At 40.6% G+C, this 19,587-nt stretch overlaps 1 protein-coding gene across 3 annotated transcripts in view; it reads right to left on the bottom strand.

Annotated features, from left to right (window-relative positions):
- The window catches only part of tenm4 (teneurin transmembrane protein 4), a 934,100-nt gene that overhangs the window by 264,152 nt on the left and 650,361 nt on the right, over nucleotides 1–19,587 (bottom strand). For all 3 annotated transcript variants that reach the window (XM_085998898.1, XM_085998899.1, XM_085998901.1), the window contains 4 exons: nucleotides 18,115–18,329; nucleotides 14,749–14,959; nucleotides 9,406–9,507; nucleotides 5,900–6,094 (listed from right to left, as the gene is read on the bottom strand). In XM_085998898.1, coding sequence (XP_085855024.1) covers nucleotides 5,900–6,094; nucleotides 9,406–9,507; nucleotides 14,749–14,959; nucleotides 18,115–18,329 — 723 coding nt within the window. The remainder of the gene's footprint in view (nucleotides 1–5,899; nucleotides 6,095–9,405; nucleotides 9,508–14,748; nucleotides 14,960–18,114; nucleotides 18,330–19,587) is intronic.

Here is a 19,587-nt window from a genome sequence, read left to right as displayed (position 1 = left end):
AGCAGGAGTAGACCATTCGGCCCCTCGAGCCTGCTCCGGCATTCAGTAAGATCATGGCTGATCTTCGACCTCAACTCCACTTTCCTGCACTATCCCCATATCCCTTGATTCCCTTAATATCCAAAAATTAGCGATCTCTGTCTTGAATATACTTAACAACTGAGCCTCTACAGCCCTCTGGGGTAGAGAATTCCAAAGGTTCACCACCCTCTGAGTGAAGGAATTTCTCATCATCTCAGTCCTAAATGGCCGACCCCTTATTCTAAGACTGTGATCCCTGGTTCTAGACTCCCCAGCCAGGGGGAACATCCTCCCTGCATTTATCCTCAGTTTAATGAAATCAGTTTAATGAAATCTTAATATTAACAAATTTTGATAAAAGAAAGAATCTAACAACCTTGCAATTGGATGGGTGCAGGCTACTGTGGGTGCAGTCTACATCTCCGCTAGATTTGACAGTAAGTGGCCCATCGCCCACTGCAGAAGGGCAAAATACATAAAATAACCCAATTGGAGATGTGTTAGCCACATGCTTCCCAAGGGCACCAGTTGAATTGTTTGCAGCATCTCACCTCTCTCTAGTTGGTCATTCTATTTAAATCGCACGATTGTTGTGGTATCATTTTGTTATTATATTATTGTATCATTTTAGAAAGATAAAGAAAGTGCTGATGAAACTCATAACTCTGAATCAATGTAATGTAACCTGAGCTGTAGCTTCAGGTTACAAAAGTCGCAACCCATCTGACACCATAGCTAGGGGTGATTTTAACTCTATCTGCCCAATGGGAATGGGCGACTCATTTAACTCTATCTGCCGAATGGGAATGGGTGACTCATTTACCACCCCGCTCTTGCTCAGTTGCCACCAGCTGCCATTTTGGTTTCAGCCTCTAAATGGTCGGGCTAGACACCCACCTGTTTCAGTGGGAGCTTATTTGTAATATACTAATTGAGGCCCTAGTATGACGTACATAGGACCCTGATGCAATTTTGAGGTACCAATGGTGGAACGTGAGCTCCGCCGCTTCCCTTACTGGTACCTGGCATTGAGCGACCTAACCAGTGGCCTGTAAAGGAAACACTACAATCTGCTCCAGAAAAGGTCGGTTTTAGTTTTTAAAAACATTTTTGTGGAGTTGCAAAAATCCTCTGGTCTGCTAAGTCTGTCTGTGCCACCACCCCCGAACCCCGACCCAACCTTTCCCCTTGTTTTAGTAGGATACTGTTTTGGGTGCAATCACTCTGCACTTTTGGCATCTTCAGTGAATTGGAATATTAGCAGCGTCAGATAACTTTCCCCACCTAATTGCTTAACAGTGGTGTATGTCTAAAGAAATGTAGGTGAAACACACGTTAAAATGATACCAAAATGTAGTGCATCAGCCTTGGCCCATTAGCTTTGAACCAAGTGATGATCTTGCAGATTACCAGCTGCAAGACAGCGCTAAACTTGGCACCTTAGAGGCTGTGCTTGTTGTTTCAAGCACTTAGTGGTAATAAAGCCACAATATGACTCTTATCAGACATGTGATGCACTGGGATTTCCTGAGATACAGCTTTTGTGCTAGTGTTAATTAAATTTTCACCACATGCTACCTGGGTGGCTTGACTCAGCTATACAAGAATATTTTTCTAGATGTTTCTACATAGACTGAATCAGTGTATAACACAAAGGTATCAGTTACACTGTTGTATTTGCTTTAACACATTCTAATGACTCGGGCTTTATTATTTATTGAGTTAATTTTTTTTTTTGGTTGACAGGAGTTTGTGATATTAATATCTTTATGTTGATAGAATTTTGAGATTTATTTAATTTTTAGAGAACCAAAGTAGCTTTACTGCACCAAAATCAAAATATAAACCATTTGCAGATTGTTCATTCAATGAATATAACCTATTAAATCCACCGCTGCAAAATAAAATGAGACAATCATACAATTCTGTGTGATTGTCTCATTCTACTTTACAATATTTATTACAAATTTGCAGAAAACTCTTTTGCTGAGGTCACAGAAAGAAAAGGCTAGTTTATTATTAAAGCTTTATAGTGATCCATTGGGAATGAAATAGTTAGAGTAGCTCCTCATAAGTGACTAATTATTCAAAAATGCAGTAGAACCTCCTTGGGAATAGGCATGTTTTGAACTGCCTGCTACGTCCAAGTGCAATTTTTTTTTGCTGTCGGTTAAGCAAGGAAGCAATTATTAGCTTGGGCATTCTCTTAGCAACGAAAGTGTGGTCGATAGACACATCTGCTGGCTGCTAAATATGAGGCTGACTCCAAGTATCGCAGGCCGTCACAAACAGGATTTTGTCTAATTTACAACAATGGAAAACATGTTATATCCTAGAGTCATTGAAGCATTCAGGTAGCTGTTAGTATAATCTTTTATCAATGTTGTTGCTGGTGTTCATTGTAAGCAAAAACTGAATTTATTTCAGATTTTCTTTTGCACATCTAGGTTAGATGTCAGGAGGTTTTCCTTTTCCTAGAGGGTCATTGGCCTTTGGAATAATTTGTCAGCTCGTGTAGTGGATACAGATTTGCTGCAAAATGTTCAAAACAGAGCTGGACAAGTTCCTGGAGGAGGCCGATATTACTGCATACAAAACGTAGATGGGATGTTGGGTGATGTAACTTGTGATCACTGTCATCTCCTGGAACTCGTTTTTGATCACCTTCAGGGGTTGAAGAGGAATTTCCCTCATTTATTTTATTCTCTAAATTGGCCTAGGGATTTTTTAAAAAATGACTCTCCTAGGAGATAACATGGCTGCTGGTGGGTGAGGAGTACTGGGGGTCGTGTTGCAGTGGCAGATGTTGACCTTTGTGGCAGGTGAAGCACAGCTATACATGCCTAACCATCCCAGTGTGTTACTATGGCAACGGGCCCTTCCTGTGGAATTGCACCACCAATCTTATAAGCTGTATATTATCTTTTCCTAACTGCACTGTTCAGCAGTTGTTTTCTTTTAAACCTTTACATCCAGGATTGGACTTAAAATAAAAATAATAAAACATTTATGGAAAAGAAAACTAACTTGAGTTTCACCAGACTGCTTTGCAGACTTTGCTGCCTGGGGTTGTCTAACGTTACAGATCAGTGGTCACGTTTTCAAATTCCTGAAGATGGATGCCGCATATTATTACAACAACTTACATTTACATCTGAGGCTGCATCCTAAAGATTCTGGCAGGCCTCCCACTGGTATTCTCCACTGATGCATACTGTCATATCCAAGAAACCAGTTGTGAACGGGCTAAACTGCCCTCATCAGTGCAGTCAAGTTCAAGTGACTTTGGGGTCTGAATTCTGTACTGTTAGAATTCCTAGGCAACAACACCATTATCAACACCAATACCTTGGCTGCCCGTGCTTGCAAACATCGCACCACCACATGTACGTCGCGAATATGCAGTCTCCAGAGAATACAACCACTACACCAGCAAAGACATGCTGATCCAGGCCGACTTGAACAACCTACCACCAACCCATCTCAAAATTAGAAGGGCATTTTGGACCGTCGCCGAAGCCCTTCAGCGATCTCCCCTCAGCCTTGATGACCGATGGTGAAATGCTTGGAAGAACTGCAACATATGGGATGGATTCCTTATAGAGGACCCCACAGTACAACCTGAGGGATGAAACCTTCCTCGCAAACAGTGGACAACCATCAACCACCTCAGAGCCGGTTATGCTAGATGCTGCCACCTTCTCCATAGATGGAATATTAAAGCATCTCCATCATGCGACTGTGGAGCTCCTAATCAGACCCTGGAGCACATCATTGAGCACTGCCCTCAGAGGAAATTCGCAGGCAGCCTACAAGATATCCACGCTGTTACACCGGAAGCTTTGGCCTGGATATCTGACTTAGATATTAACATTTGATTTGCTTTGCTACTACCACACGAAAGAAGAAGAAGACTAGGCAAGTGAGATGGAGAGTTCAAATCTCAGCACAGACTGACATTTGAACTCACTTACCCACGTTGTCAATGCTAAAGCAAACTTGATCTAAGTGGCTGTACAGAAATCCACTGCCAGACCCTCTGGCCTTAGCAGGCGAAGAAGAAAGCACAGCGGCAGGGTACGGCAGTAGAGAATTCTCTCTGCTACAAAAGGGCGAGCAAGAGGAAATGTCAGCACTGTTGGGCAATTTAACTCCCAATACTTAAATGAGCTCCATTTACAAATGCACAGTGATGCTTATTATGATTGAACCGTAACAGTTTCATCATGGAGGGTGCCGATAAATTACAGGAGAGCACTGAAGCTGCACATCATTTACATTGAAACGTTTTGTATCTTGGATGGTTTCTAAAACTAAATTACTTCAAATTCTATTATGTTCTCTTTATTTTATAAATATATAATCCAAATATCAAGTTGCTTTTCTCTGACACAAGTCTCCCATCATAATAGCAGATAATATCCTGTCACACTATTGATGAGGATGCTTCACTCTTGGTGCCATTAATTCCACTAGTGCCAATCGCAGCATGGTGCACATATGATGAGAGTGGAGACCCTCTGCTGCCTAGTGCTGCCGGCAATGATACAGTGAAGAGAAAATACATAAATAAATGGCTGATTTATACTCTACATTTTAGACTGAGGTTAAATAACATGAAAGAAAGCCCATGTCAGCAAATGTTGTGGTGCTCGGAGAATGGGAGATGTGGGAAGAGGAGGAAGGAATGGTATAATTCAGAAATACTGCAACTGAAGACGAGCACAAATTTAGACACCTATTTATGACCCAATTCAAGTAATGTACTTCACCTGGATTGTGTCACAAAAAGGGGTGTGATCACTCAAACTGGCAGTTGTGATTTGTTTCTTCTGCACACATCAAAAACATAATATAAAAAGCCACAAGATGTATTACTTTCGAACATGCAAGTTGTTAGCACTGTTGCCTCACAGCGCCAGGGACCCGGGTTCGAATCCGGCCTCGGATGACTGTCTGTGTGGAGTTTGCACATTCACCCCGTGTTTGCGTGGGTTTTCTCCGGGTGCTCCGGTTTCCTCCCACAGTCCAAAGATGTGCAGGTTAGGTTGATTGGCTATGATAAATTGACCCTTAGTGTTAGGGGGATTAAATACGTGGGGTTACGGGGATAGGGTGGGATATGTGTTGGTGTAGGGGTTACGGGGATCGGGTGGGATATGTGTCGGTGCAGGCTCGATGGGCCGAAATGGCCTCTATCTGCACTGTGGGGTTTCTGTGGTTTCTACGTCAAGGGTTATATTGTGGCTATAGTGTTCAAAACTATATATGTTAAAAAGTCACATGAGCCAACAAATGACAAAAAGGTGGTGCTGCATAACAGATGGCCAAGTGTCAGAATACTTGGTTTCGTACAGGATACTTTCTACATGGCCTATATGTCATGCCATCACTCAACAGAGGCATAAAATGTTTAGAAAAAGAAAAGGCCCCAAGAAGCGAGCTCCTCTCTGCTAACAGATGGTTGTGGTCCAGTAAACAAAGATCAGAAACTAACTTCACAAGAGGCTACCTCCTGACAATTAATCATCCTAAGTGAAGGGCACTGCGAAGAAAAAAGTGAAGATTTTTAGCTGGGGCTTTACAACAGCTAACAGAACACTAGTTCGTCTTAGCTTTTATGCAAGGAAAATAATAGGTAAGTATGCAAGTCCGAATTCACTTTTACTATAACCTTCACCCTATTTTTGTCATGCTATAATGAAGCCTTTCAAACGGGAGCACAATAGCTACGTTAATCTTATCTTTACTGGCTGTAACCTTTCAGTATTTTTTCTTGTGACAGAAGTCTGGGAGAGGATTAAATTCTCTGCCTCTCGTCCCGAGTAAATTCAGACATTTCGTCAATAGATGATTAATGACGGAGTTGGGCACATACCTTGTTCACAGCTTTCTCCCTTATAGCCAGAGTTGCAGATGCAGGTCCCCATGATGCAGGTGCCACGGTTGCCACAAGATGGGTCAAGGCACTGGTTTGTGGGAATGTCACACTCTGCTCCCTTCCAACCACTGTGGCACAAGCATCGTCCTTTCACATACTGACCGTTGCCACTGCACAGAACAGGGCAGGATGCTGTGAAAGAGAATGAACAGAAAGTCACGCTGACCGTTCAATACTGACAATGGAGGCAGCTGAGCTAAGTCTTTTGCCGAGGCATTCTGAACATGTCAAAATGTTTAATCACCTCCAGCCAACTGTGGTTTATTATAGTTTCTAGCATTTTCTTCAAGCATGGGTTGAAATACCAGGAAATAACCACTCACCGATAAACAGGGCTTTGGTATAAAATTGAAAGAAAATGAAGCAAATATTGTCACAAGGTTGCAAACATACTGTAAATTTGAGCAATTATAGAGTTTCAAATTAAAATTTTCTCCATTTATAATTTATCTTCTGTTCCCTCCCTCGCCTCCCATATAGCTCTGCTTGAGTTAAGCACCATTCTGCAGCTAAGAGGCAGGCAACAAACACTTGAGCTGCCTGCTGGAAGGTGCATATGAATGGCCCAAACTGACAGCCGCTTGAATTTTTCTCTCTTCATGGCTTCCTCCGACTTCCTAACTGAGATCAGGAACTCAAGTGTGTAGAAAACTGCAGAAACAAATTCATGACTGCGAGGAATAAAGTGGCCCTGGGAGGCCAGAGCACTGCATTGCTAATACAGAGTACACTGTGAAGTATTTCACACATTTAAAAGATCTGGGGGGAAAAATTCAGTTGGTTGCGCCTCCTGTTAGCGCCTTAAGAGGGTGCCAAGTGGGGCGCAAAGCAACTAGCGCCCAGGCGCGGCGATATCTGCGCCTCTCGCGAAATTAACTAGACATTTTGCGGCGGTGCTAAACACTACCGCCACGATCTCCTGCGCCGGCAGATCGTGACATTAGTCGAGTGCACAACGCCCCGGTAACGCCCCAGACCGGATATTGAGTGGCGCCCCCTGCCTTACCGCCTGCCGCTAGCAACGACAGGTTGAGGGGTGTGTTCTGCAGTCAGAAAGGGACTGGGGGAGCACTAATTAAAGGCGACCACTTCCTGCCTTTTTTTGTTGGTGACATTTTTGCACCACGCATTCTGAGAGAGAGAGAGGGGGAGAGACTTCTGGAGAGATTCAACGCTGTGTAAAGGAGTTTAGGGTACTGAGCAGCAATTTGCAGGTTCATTTTGATTTGCCCTTCCTTGTATCGATTTAGACGAGACTGTGGGGGCTGCACTGTGAGCTCTTTCCCTGGGTCTCTCCATTGTTCTTTCCAGCAGATCTGATGTACAAGTCTCTCCAGGCCAAGATTCAAGGCTGCAATGAGCAGGGTGTGGATGGAGAGCAAGATCAACCCTCCCCTTTAAGAACTGGCCGGTGCCATTGTGTCTGTGTTCCATTGCTGACTGACATCACATGAGCTTCGCCCGCCCTCTGAGGTAATGCCTTGCTCCTCGGCCTTAGCGCCTTAAGAGAGGTGTGTAGCGCCTGATTTAGCGCTCCAATCACCTCCAGGGGCGATGAAAGCCAAGTTTGCTGTCGCAGGCGATAATTAACGCCAGGCAATACCAAATTTTTCCCCCCTGTTGTATAATCTGGTTTCAATAAATGTTAATCTGTAGTACCCAAGTGCATTCTAAAGCATGGAATTTTTTTTCATTCTGCTGGCAAGAGGTGAGTGAACTCATAATTGAGCCACTTGAATGCAGCTTGAAATAACTGGGGAAGAGCCCATGAACGTTTTAAGCAAAACAATCTGTGAGCATCGGTTACACAACTTATTTTCACTCCTGTACAGCCCACAGCTTGCTTGCACCAGCAGCACTCATGATTTATCTGATCAGTTAACCGAAAAACAGTGATTGGGCGACGTAGGACTAGGGTCATTGCTCCAGCTAGATTTCAGATACCTTTTCTAATGTGAATTAGCTGACTTGAAAAGGTATTGGCTGAGCCAGTATAAAAACCATCCTGTACATCTCAAAAGATGCAATAAATAATGATGCTTCCAAACATACCTGAGGTCCTGTTCCATTCCCAGTATTAACATCAAACATTTTGATATCTATGTTTAATACAAAATTTACCTGCATCCATATTATCGTTTTAAATAAAATGTCATATCACATTTCAAGTTGCAAATGCATACACTCATCAAAGTTCAACAGCAATAACAGTTATGAGAGCATATTAATTGCGGTCACAAGGAAACAGGGTCAAGCAGAGGAGAAGACAGAAAGCTCAGTGCAGATCAGCTTGACTCTAAGCGTGTAGGATAGAACAGGACAAGCAGCAGGCATTTTGTATTTCAGGGGAACATGTTATAAAAGAAGGGCCATTTCCTTTTATTGGTTCTCGGGATTGAATGATACTAGCAAGGCTTATTTATTGTATGCTGTGGTCAGTGTTATCAGGCACTTGACAACCAAACCAGTTAAAAGGACAGTTGGAGGCTGCCTCCCGAAAGATGTTTCTATTTTTTTTTTACTTACTTTATTGTGGAGTTGGGAGGAGTTGGAGTGCTCTTCCCGGCTCCACATTATACTTGCGGGCCATTGGTCGCCATTGCTCACCTACCCTTCCTCCCAACTGCCTGTCTTCCTCCCCGCCTCACCCCCCCCTCCCGCCCCGACTATGTTTGCTGCCTTGGCCGCCATCTGAGCCAGTCGATCTTTATTCTTCTGGTGAGCTGCCTCTGGGGCCACGACTGGTGCCTGCAGCTCACAATAATAAACAATTGAGGCTGGCGGATCAACCTTGTGTGATCCTGCCACCGGCCTCATTAGGTGCTTGCAGTGTGTGCTGCACCAAGATTCTGGCATGATTCAATTTGTAGGCCATGACCTTTGGGTTACCAGCCTAGTACTATAGCCGTTGCTTTATAAAAATTTGACCACCGTTCATATTTACACATTGTTAGGGTAGAATTGATAGATTAATTATTCTACCGTGAAGACTAGGATCCGAGCAGTAAAGCTCCTTTAAAGGACCTTCAGCAGCTTCTCAAAACTTCCATAAGACATGAACCACATTCTGCAAGATCTTTTGTTGTAGGGAAAATTGGACTTTAACCCCAATTCCCATAAAATATATCATTTAACAATCTTTCTCAAAACATTTTGCTGATATTTTCAAGAGGTAAATAGAAAAACAGTTCCTAACAATGTGCTGACAAGGGACTTAATTGGAAGCCATTTTTTGTTGTACCCAGTACACAAAGGTCAGAAACCTAGAAAGAAACTAGTCAATTACCCCAAGCTGATTTTCAAAACGTTTCACTGAGCCTGAACTAACAAACTCTGAAAGAAATAGCTAACTGTATATACATATTTCAGCTCACAGATATTTAATCAGAATTACAGTAAACAGGTTTCAACAGGTTACTATGGCAATGACAAGAAGTTTTTACCTCGTGCACAATCCGGTCCAATGTAGCCAAGAAAGCAATGGCATGTTCCTGACATACACTCTCCATTCCCATAACAGTTGGCAGGACATTCATCTGCAGACTCTGAGAGGAATTGAAACCACAGGCTGATATTACAATTTTATGTATAACATTAACTACAAAGAGCAGTAATATGTTAATACATTGGCATATTTGTTCCTTTTTAAGTGCACATTAGTTTGTCTCCTGCCGCCACATTTTCTCTCCTTTTGTAGAGCAGGATCATTTTGGCCTCCGTGAGTACCATGAATGTCCCCCAGTGACTGGCCATCAGGAGTGCACTGTTGCAGGGTGAACTGTTTTTTCCTTCACCTTTCTGTCCAACAACTTGGCAGAGCTGATGATCAAGATGGGGATTCAAATCTGTAGCGTTCTGGGGGGGCGGGGGAGGGGTGCAGTGGAGGTTTTGGGGTTTCACTGCAAGAGCTACTGGACCACATTTGCAGGTAACAACTCTAGAATGTAATACAAACAAGGGATCAAATATACAGATCAAGCTTGCTGTGCAATAATTTAAGAGGAAAGATAGTTTTGTGTAAAAAAAAATTATTCAATAAAGGCTGATCCAGAAGTGGGGAGAAACAATGACCCAGATTTTGCGATCAGCGGCGCCAGCCATTTGTTACATTTACACTTGCACACTGACTTCCTATGGGCTTTTGCACTGGAAGTTGCGGTGATTAGAAATACATTTCAGTGTGGCACCCTCCACAGGGCATCTGGGACCTGTGTGAACAGGACAAGCAATAGTGTGTCTCTTCAACCAATCAGATTGAAGAATCCTTACTGGGACACGCAGAGTCTGAACCAGGAAGTGTAAGTTAGATTAGTTAATTCAATGCCAAATCATGTACAGAAAGAGAAATAAGTAGGAAAGATGGGATTAAGAGAGAGAGATAAAAGAGACAGAAAGAAAAAATAAAACATTTTAAATTTAAAAAAAATTCTCCAACAATAATTAAAATCTGAAGGAATGAGACTTCAAACTTTTAAAATGTAACTTTCAGGGTCAGAGAGGTTGTTTGGCAGTAATTAAGACTTATCACAGCATTAAAAATCCACTTACACTAGAATGGACAAACCTCATCTCTTTTTGGTGAGTTTAATCGGTATCTAATGGGTAAGTACCACAACTTCACACATTCCATGTGTTTCAATGGTATGCCTCTCAGCGAGATACTGGTATAGCAAAGCTTCTGGAGGAGCAGGACAACTTGGACAGCAACTTCCTGATTTCCGCATTTAACTGCACATGTCCATTCGGTGGAAGTTGCGGTCCAATTTACTCTTTAATAACGGTGAGCGGTGATAGCCTCACCGTTATTTTTTTACGCAAAATCCGGCACAATAAACACGTCTACTAAACTTCAAAAGTTACCGAGGCAAGAAAAATGTATTCGCAATTACTGAAAAGTTTTCAATTTTGTTTTCTTAGAGTGGATATACCACTGTTCAGCTCTTCTTTACTTGTTTACAGCTTGCGTTGCCTTGCATTACTTTTGGACATGGTGCAAAATGCTATATGTAGCAGTCCTCGTAGAGTTAATTTAAGTTTCATTCAGAAAAGTACAAAGAAACCCATTATTCCAACCGTGAGTGCAGTTTAGAGATAGAAAGTAGGCCAGTAATTTCCCTGTGTCCCAACCCAGAAAATTGACTGACGAGTTAGAAGAGCATATTATGATGAAACCTGTAGAAACTACAGCTGCTCAATTATCTTCTGAAACTAAATATTTCATATACTCTGTAACAGAGTTAATTGTCCCATAGTGAGCTGCTGAGACCACCCAGCAGCTGGGAGAATCTAGTTATCGTCTAACGCAGTCGGACCTACCATTCTCCAGGGAGTTAATCTTGAATGAAGTTTGCTGTAAGAGTGATTAGAAAAGCTCTGAACACAGATCTTGGGATTTATCTATGAAACAACAACTGAACCGAGGGAGTGTAAATCATCTTGCTGCACAGGTAGGTCTCTGAGGTAATTCACAGAACAAGGTACTGTGCTCAAGTTCTCGCCTTATCAGACAGCACCGACAAAGAGAGTGTTTTTATTTTTTCAGAGGCTGGGATAACTATAAGCCTTTTCCCATAATTACATTTCATCTCAGATTTATAAAAAGTCCATTGACTAGGGATGAGCTTCAAATCAAATTTAGAATCCAAACAAATCTGAACTGGATGAATTTGCATACATGTGGAAAAAATCGATATTTTAACTCAATCCAGATGAGTCAAATTGCCCATTCCTTTAAGAAAAATGACATTAGACAGACAATTTTGTCACAATTGTTCCTTTTGTGCATCTTGAAGCTCATATTGGTAGTAACATACAAAAGAGTCAATCTGCCACATGCCTATGTGGGCTTCTGAAGTCAGTAGTCAGATGGTAACTGGCATCGTTTTTCTATATTCAGTAAAAGAACTATTTGTGTTTACTGTTACGTTTACATGTTTTAAATTCTGTAGATAGAAACGTATTGAACTATATTAAATGATTTGGTTCCAAACCATTTCTGCTTGAAGCAAACTATGGGTTCAATCAGTCAAGTGCTTGGCTGCATTGGAAAAAAAGGCAAATAAGATATGGATTGCATGAGCAGGTGAATGGAACACATATCAAAGGAGGTTGCATTGTTGCTGGATAAGGCACTGGTCAGACCCTATCTGGAGTACTTATGCGGTTTTGATCCCCTAAATATAAGAAGGATATTATGGTTTAAGGGAGGTAGAGCTGATCAACAAACATGATTCTGGATATCAGGAATCTATGTTATTAAGGAAGGTTAATGAAGCTAAATTTATTCTGTTTGAAAAAGAAGACATTTCAAAAGGGCATATTTTATATATTCAATTTATGATGGGTATTGTATATTTTCTTTATAAAATAAAAAGAATAGATTTGTAGAGGAAGTTACAAGCAACAGAAACTAAAACAAAGAACATAAATGGGTTCAAGAGGCAACTGGATGTACTTCTGGAGAGTGGAGTGATGGCTGTGACAAGGAGGAGTTAGGGTTGTAATTCACCCAAACAGGATGGTCTTGTTAGATGTAATGATCTTTTCCTACTCTTAAAAATGTAGTCAAAGCAAAATCCACATTCAGGGCCTTCTGGAAGAAGTTCACTGCCTACCAAGAATAAAGAAAATGTAAAAATATTGGGGCAACAGCCTGGGATCCAAACAAGGGGAGTGCTCGAAGTAAAGGCCCAAGACTTTAACCCATCCAACAGAAATCATATTTTAATACCCATCAAAAACACAGCCAACTGAATGTTACTTCAATTTATTCATGTAAATATGTTTAAGGAATCTTCCAGATTTTGGCAGTCTTGTGGTTGCCAATTCAAGTCAATTTATTCAGTTACTGGAACTGGGCATGAATGAACACTGGTGAAGTAATAATAAAATCTAAGACAAATGCAGAATTCAGCACATTTGGGATTGAAGTGCCAGCCATAAACCTGTTTAATATTTGGAACCAAACACCAGTGGGACATTTAGTCCAATGATATCTGTCCTAATAATTAAATTCTCAACAGTTTTTCTCTTGCATTATGGTTGATTTGGGGTATCTGAGGGTTTGTTACAGGTAATTTTAAATTTACGTGCCCAGTTAAAATGACAGCCTATCATTTAAACAATATTTATTCCAATAATGATTTTCCTGTTTTTTTTTAAAACTGAATGGGAGATGCAAAATTATAATTGCACTTTCAACAAATGTGAACAGTTTGAAATATTTGTAATGATGAAAGCTATTTAGTCAGTCAGTTTTGTTCTCCAAATTGATTTAAATGAGGGAATATTGCATTGAAGAACATAACTGGCTCGGTTGGGGTGTGGGCGGGGAAGGGGAGGAATTATGAAGTCTCTCACTGAAGTTTTCTCTACCAGTTCTGCACGTTTCATTTTGTGGGTTCAGGAAGGTTCACAGCAGAAGGGAAAGAAATGCAACGTCTTCAAAAATTCTTAGTTCAATAATTTGCATATCACATGTATTTTTAATTAAATATTAGAAAGGATCGTTCAACATATCTAGGTCATTATGATTTTAGTCCATGTTCAGATCACTTTCATTTCCCTCCTGCAATGGTTTTCACCTTTTTATGTAAACTTTTGGCCCAAAAATTGCAGTCGGCAGAGTACCTCCGGAGTATGCTGCCAACCTGCGAAAAGAATACGCACCTACCCGATGGCGACCCTCCTGTGCAAACCTGCGCTCTGACGCTGCGAGTAGGAGGGCAGCGGAATGGCCCACGGATCCCAGGGATGCAGCCTGTGCGGAAGTGTACCTGGGATCATGTGGGCCTGGTCCTCCAATCAGAAAACAGATTGTCATTCGTTTAAATTACTACAACACTTCATTACTACAGCCTTTAAAATACTATCGCATTTAGCTTTTATCATGGGAATCCAATTCATGACTCATAATTCCCACTTCTAAGCAAATACTGTGCAGAAAGTTATGATTTTTTAAAACCTGCAGCTTCAACATACACTTGGATTGCTTCTCATTAAAGCTTTTAAGTCATTTAATTAAACAGGCCCTGCACCTGTTTCCACCAGCTGTAAAATTTCCACACGTAATCGCTGGGCAGTTGGTGGGCAAATAGCCCAACCCTGCACCAGCAACTAGGTTTTTGGAGGTGGAGTGGATGGCCTGTCAACATGTACGTTAACAGACCGCAAGCTCAGGATTTAGCACATGCGCTTAAATCACGAACTTGCGGTGGATTTCAAAGGCGGTATGATGGCATACTCTGAGAGTACGCCATCATACCTACCGCATAATCCAGGCCATTGTTTGATAGGTCATAAGATGTTGTTGCCAGAATTATTTTTGTTCCAAGAAAGTTAATGATTAATACAGCAGTCTAAAACAGAACAGTTAATGCAGCCACAAATTTCCATTTTACGAATATATTACCTACATACCTTAAGGCCAAATTATTAGAGAAATAAGTCTCTCTAGATTAATTTCTAAACTAAAACCTGTACAAATTGGCAGATGATGAATAAAGTGGATCAATATAAAAATAAGCATAAAATGGAATGGCGGAAAGTTTGAGTAGTTAGGATAATTTAGAATATACAGGTCAGATGAACAAGCACCTTGAACTTGTTCAAACTATGAAGCGGTCTCATTTATGTAATTGCAGACCAGTTACCAGTCCCTTTCTTTCACAGAAATGAGGGATGAATTATACATTGTGAAGAAGACAACTAATAAGTGTGATTCATACATTTCACAATCTTTTAAAATGTATTTGTCGCATGTTTGTCATGTTCCAGTAAGAGCTTACCTATGGCAGTAGTTATAAAGGAGACCAGCTCCATCTGTTTCCCATCATTGTAGAAGGCTAAGTGCCAGATTCCAGAATCCAGATATCTAATGAATCCTGTCTCACGACTTGTCAGAGGGATCAAGCTTCTGTGCTGGTGGTGGAATCGCTCCAGACTTCTTACTTCCTGTGCTAGCAGGCGTCTACCATCCAATAATTCCACAAAGCCAAACTACCAGAAAACAGTGACAAAACATACTGCTGTAATTGCTGCATGATAACCACAGTATACATCAATCTCAAAATATCACCTGCCCGATAGAATCAACTTTTGTAGAAATACTGCACAAAATGCTATTCCCCAGGGCCAGCTATGCCGGCGCCGACAATGGCCGACTCCATTGAGGCAATGGTTGATGTTCTAAATCAGTCTATTCCCTTGCCTCTGATTGTCTTGTTCAGTTGTAAAACCATCATTTATAGCACTCACTCTCTCCCGATTCCAACTCTAATTTCGCTTTAATGATCCAAGCATGTCTTCTTCAAACTGCAACATGAACATTCTGTAGATGAAACCAACTCAACAATGTTTTTCAGATACACAGTAAAAACGACTTTGTACCCAGTATAGCTGACACTTTCAAAACAAAACCTAAGTGACATTGATACAATGCTAAGCTATCTTGATGCAGTATGTACTGCAGGAGGTGTTCTGAACTGCAGCCATGGTAAGTAGACTACAATGGGGGGGGATCCAAGCCTAAAGAATTTAGGAGCACATGTGGAGAATATATAAAACTGATGGATTCAGGATTTGAAAAGAAAATCCAAGCTGGAGCTGAACATTTGGAACAAATGCTTATCACTAGACTCACCTTAAAAAGCAAAACGTTTCACTGGTACTTCTACACTTCAGGAGCTGACTGAACTGATCCTTGGCACAATAGTGGGTAGTGTATCCACTTTGGGCGTAATTGCTGATTCCGGCACAAATTGCGCACGTTTTGAAAAGTCTTTTTCCCCCGCCCCGATTTTCTGCTCAAATTCATTTGTTTATTGCCAAATGCAAAAATTGGCATGAACCAGTGCAATCGGGCAGCACTTTTAAATGTAATTTAAAAAAAAAGTGGTTTTTAAAATGTTCCTTCATATATTTAAAAGTGGCAACTTGGTGAAGTTTGATTAAAACAGCTGAAAATGGGTTTAATCACAAAAAAATAAGCATTTCTAATCACAGTGTCAATCCACCACCTCTGAGTAACCCGCTTTTAAATGAGTGAAATTCACTTTTAAAAAATATAAAACTATGAGTAAAATTAGGATACATTAATCAGTTTCTTAGTAAATTAAAACAAAAATCACATTTAAAAGCTTTTAAAACGTAACTTTTAGTGTCCTTGCGCCCACAAGAACCAGCTTAATTTTTAAAGCCTCCCTGAGAAGGCCCACAAATGAGCACAATTAGTAGAAACTCCCAACGGTGATCAATTCACCCCGGGAGTGTGGCAGTTTTGTCGGTGGGGCCTGCTTCTAGCATGATGTTTTAAAAACTAGCGCAAGAGATCGTGGAAACTCGATTTGCGCTTAACACAAATGGCGCTTAAAATTCCGTTATCTTTTGTGTCGGTTATGCTGATTTTGGTTGAATTGCACTAAAAAAAACGCAACCGAGCGGAAAGTCCAGGCCACTCAAGTGACATTCTTACAGTGCTAGTAGTATAAACAGAGGCTCAGAGTTCTGAAAATCATGAGACTTGATTTTTCAGCCATTTCATGAATATAGTACATCATATCAAACATCTTAGTCTAATATCCGGTGCTTGAGAAACTTAGATTCTGAGCTGGTTTCCACCACTTTGCTCCTGTCATAGTTGGTACTACATGAACATTTTGGGGGTTCAGGTAAATCCATCCAAATCTAAATCACTGATTTGTGGTTTAGAATAAATTCAGTTCTGGCAAAGATTTGAGACACTAATTTATGCTTCTTCCATAGACCTATCTCCCAGACAGTGCCATTACTTTGAACAGCACAAGTTTAAATTTAGAGTTAGTCATGAATTGCTGAATCAGGATTGTTGGAGCATGTTTTAAAGTGTGAGAAACCTCTTCCTTGCCCATTGACACCCTGTAAAGGAAAGGAAGATTCCTTCTGTGCACCAGGAATAACAAAATGATAGACATGTTCTTCTCAACAGGTTTATGATTTTCCTACCCTGGTCCTCAGAGGAAATCTCCCACCCTCACTAAAATTTCTCCAAATACTTGTATTCAACCAGCAAAGCCACATTTGTGAGATATCAGTTCTTCTGCTCCAGTTTCCTTCAGTTGCAAGCTGTTGTTTAGCACTTGGTATATAAAAAGATGTCCCAGGTGCAGTAGATGTATGAGGATTAAAAGCAACTTGTTTTCTGCATGCATGAAATGAGATTAAATTGGAGTTAAGTTCTTGAAATTCTCATCTCAATATGAATTTGAACAGAACAAAATTGATTAATTGAAAAGATACTTAACTATGGAAAGGCAATGAAGTTGTACATCTCACTTGCACTAGGGGTTTGAGGATGGAATTTCTTGGGGAATAAGCTATTAGGCAAGGCCAATGAAGAAGACAGCACAAATGTGTTCAAGAGACAATGGGATGAATTTCTGGAGAAAATATTGCAGGATATTGTGAGAAAGCAGGCATGTTAGATTGATCTATGAAAAAAAGAATGGCTTGTTTGGATCCAATGACATTTTCCTGTTCTTAAACATTAGGATAGTATACTGTCTGGGCACAGGAGTTACTTTTGAAATTGATATTATGGATTCCTTATTGTTTACCAGAAAGGAAAAGACAAGACTGAAACCTGTTCAAACTTATTTTTCTTCACAATAAAACTAGATGAAACACTTTCAGCTGCTTCTCTATATTGTTTAAATGCTATTAGGTGATATCCTATTCGCTTCTATACTGGAAGTTCAGGATTCTAGCAATTGGCCTTGGACCTAATTGTTTTGGGGAGACTCCATGATAGGATAATTTATGGTCATTGAAAAGAGTGGTCCTGATGGGTCAACTGGCTTTTTCGTGTTCCAATTTTTAGGTTTTTATATGTTAGCTGAGACAGATGCCTTCAGCCTTGCCAAAGTTAGTTACTAGCTTCCTATTGGTCTGATCTCCATCAGTGGTGGCACTGCCATGGAAAGTGGAACACTGACTCACTGGTCTGAATGCCACTGATGTACCCTCTTGCCAGCCTTGACACCAAGAGATTGTTCCCTAATGGCTACACTTGGAGAAAATGGGAGATTGTTGCATCTGCCCAAGAATAAACAGGCCACCGATTTAAAAAAATCTTGCTGCTTTACTCAGATGATTGAGTTAATGTCAATGGTATTTACCTGGGTGTGAGATGGTGGAAGGCCACGTCGACCATAAATCCCAACCAGAGCATCCTTTCCCAACGACACGTTGAATTTCAAATACGTTGGGTGATCTATGAACACTTGGGTGCGCCAGAATAAGCCTGGTGGTATCTTCTGGGCGACTCTCCGCCCAACATCAATTTCTCCTGAATCTATATAGCTATCTTCTGGGATTAAATTGTCTGTTTTTCCTGTGGAAATATATGAAGAGAATTATACTTTCTTGTTAAATGAAGAGAACTTTGTTGCACCGAAATCTGAAGAACCAAACTGTTCAAAAGGATTCAAATTTAGAGTACTTTAGAAGAAAGTAGAGAAAGGGGGGTAAGCAAAATCATAATATGCAGAGACAAAAACAAAATGCAGTGTTTATTACCCAGCTCTGCGTAATGATCTTAGAATCTGAGCTACTTTTCTCACTTTCACAAATCATTTCAGAAGCCTTTTTTTTTAAATTGCAATTTAGGTTTTCCAAAATCTGAGACAAATTGTTAACTTAAAAACTCAGCTAGCTAAACAGTGACGTTCTAATGCTGTCAGTTACAGATTGGTGAAATTACATTTTGTTTCACTAAAATTTAGCTCAGCTAATCTTGTGGACAATCCGGTGGCTTGCTATCTGAAGGTTATTGATGTTGCATCACATTACTGTGCACCTATAATAACATTTAACTGCTCTGACTGCCTTTTTAATATAAAGCTCTCGGGAGGCTAACTATCTGCCATTCAGGCCTCGACAGTTCCTAACCTTGGCAAAAATAATTCTCTTTATACTCTGATTGTGTGATTCAGAAAAAAGCATGTCTGTAATTCATTGAACCGTAACATTCAACTCAGTCTGTTGCTCTGCAGTTTTGTGCTGTCAGTTATAATTAGTAAAAACACTAACTTTTGTTATTGGCAATTTTTTTTAATTACCAGAAACAATATCACACAAGATTCCCTTTTAATATACCTTTGCCTTCTAATGAAGTTTGCAGTGATTTTTGGCTTATGTTGTGTTGATTGGTTTTCTGGATTGACAAAGCATGCTTCATTAACAGCTGTTCAAACAAATGGTCTTCAAGAAAAAGATTTGGCTTCTCACAACAGATCATACGTCAATGTTTTACTTGAAACTGTATGAATACAGTTCACTCCTGATAATTCAAAGTTGTTTCTGGTGCTATGATCCAATACTTTGAATTACGCAATATAACTCACACAGCAGGGTGGGAACTTAATGCAAAGAAAATTAAATTATTAGATCATTTGAATTAAGAAACTTTGGGGGTAATTTGAACCTAAAGAAATGGGTGGATTTGGAGCATGGGGGTAGTTAAATTGTTAAAAATGGGATTCTGACCTGAACCCACCTCCAACCCACCCATTTCCAGTTTTAAGGGAGGTGGGACAGGGATGGGCAGCCAACCCGCTCCCAGGGGGAGAAGCGTCAATTTAAATATTATA

The sequence above is a fragment of the Somniosus microcephalus genome, chromosome 10, assembly GCF_052327205.1.
Source record: "Somniosus microcephalus isolate GS21.2 chromosome 10, FLI_Smic_1.0, whole genome shotgun sequence".
NCBI classification, from domain to species: domain Eukaryota; kingdom Metazoa; phylum Chordata; class Chondrichthyes; order Squaliformes; family Somniosidae; genus Somniosus; species Somniosus microcephalus.
Note: the sequence above shows the minus strand (reverse complement) of the source record. Positions and strands in the feature narration are given on the sequence as shown.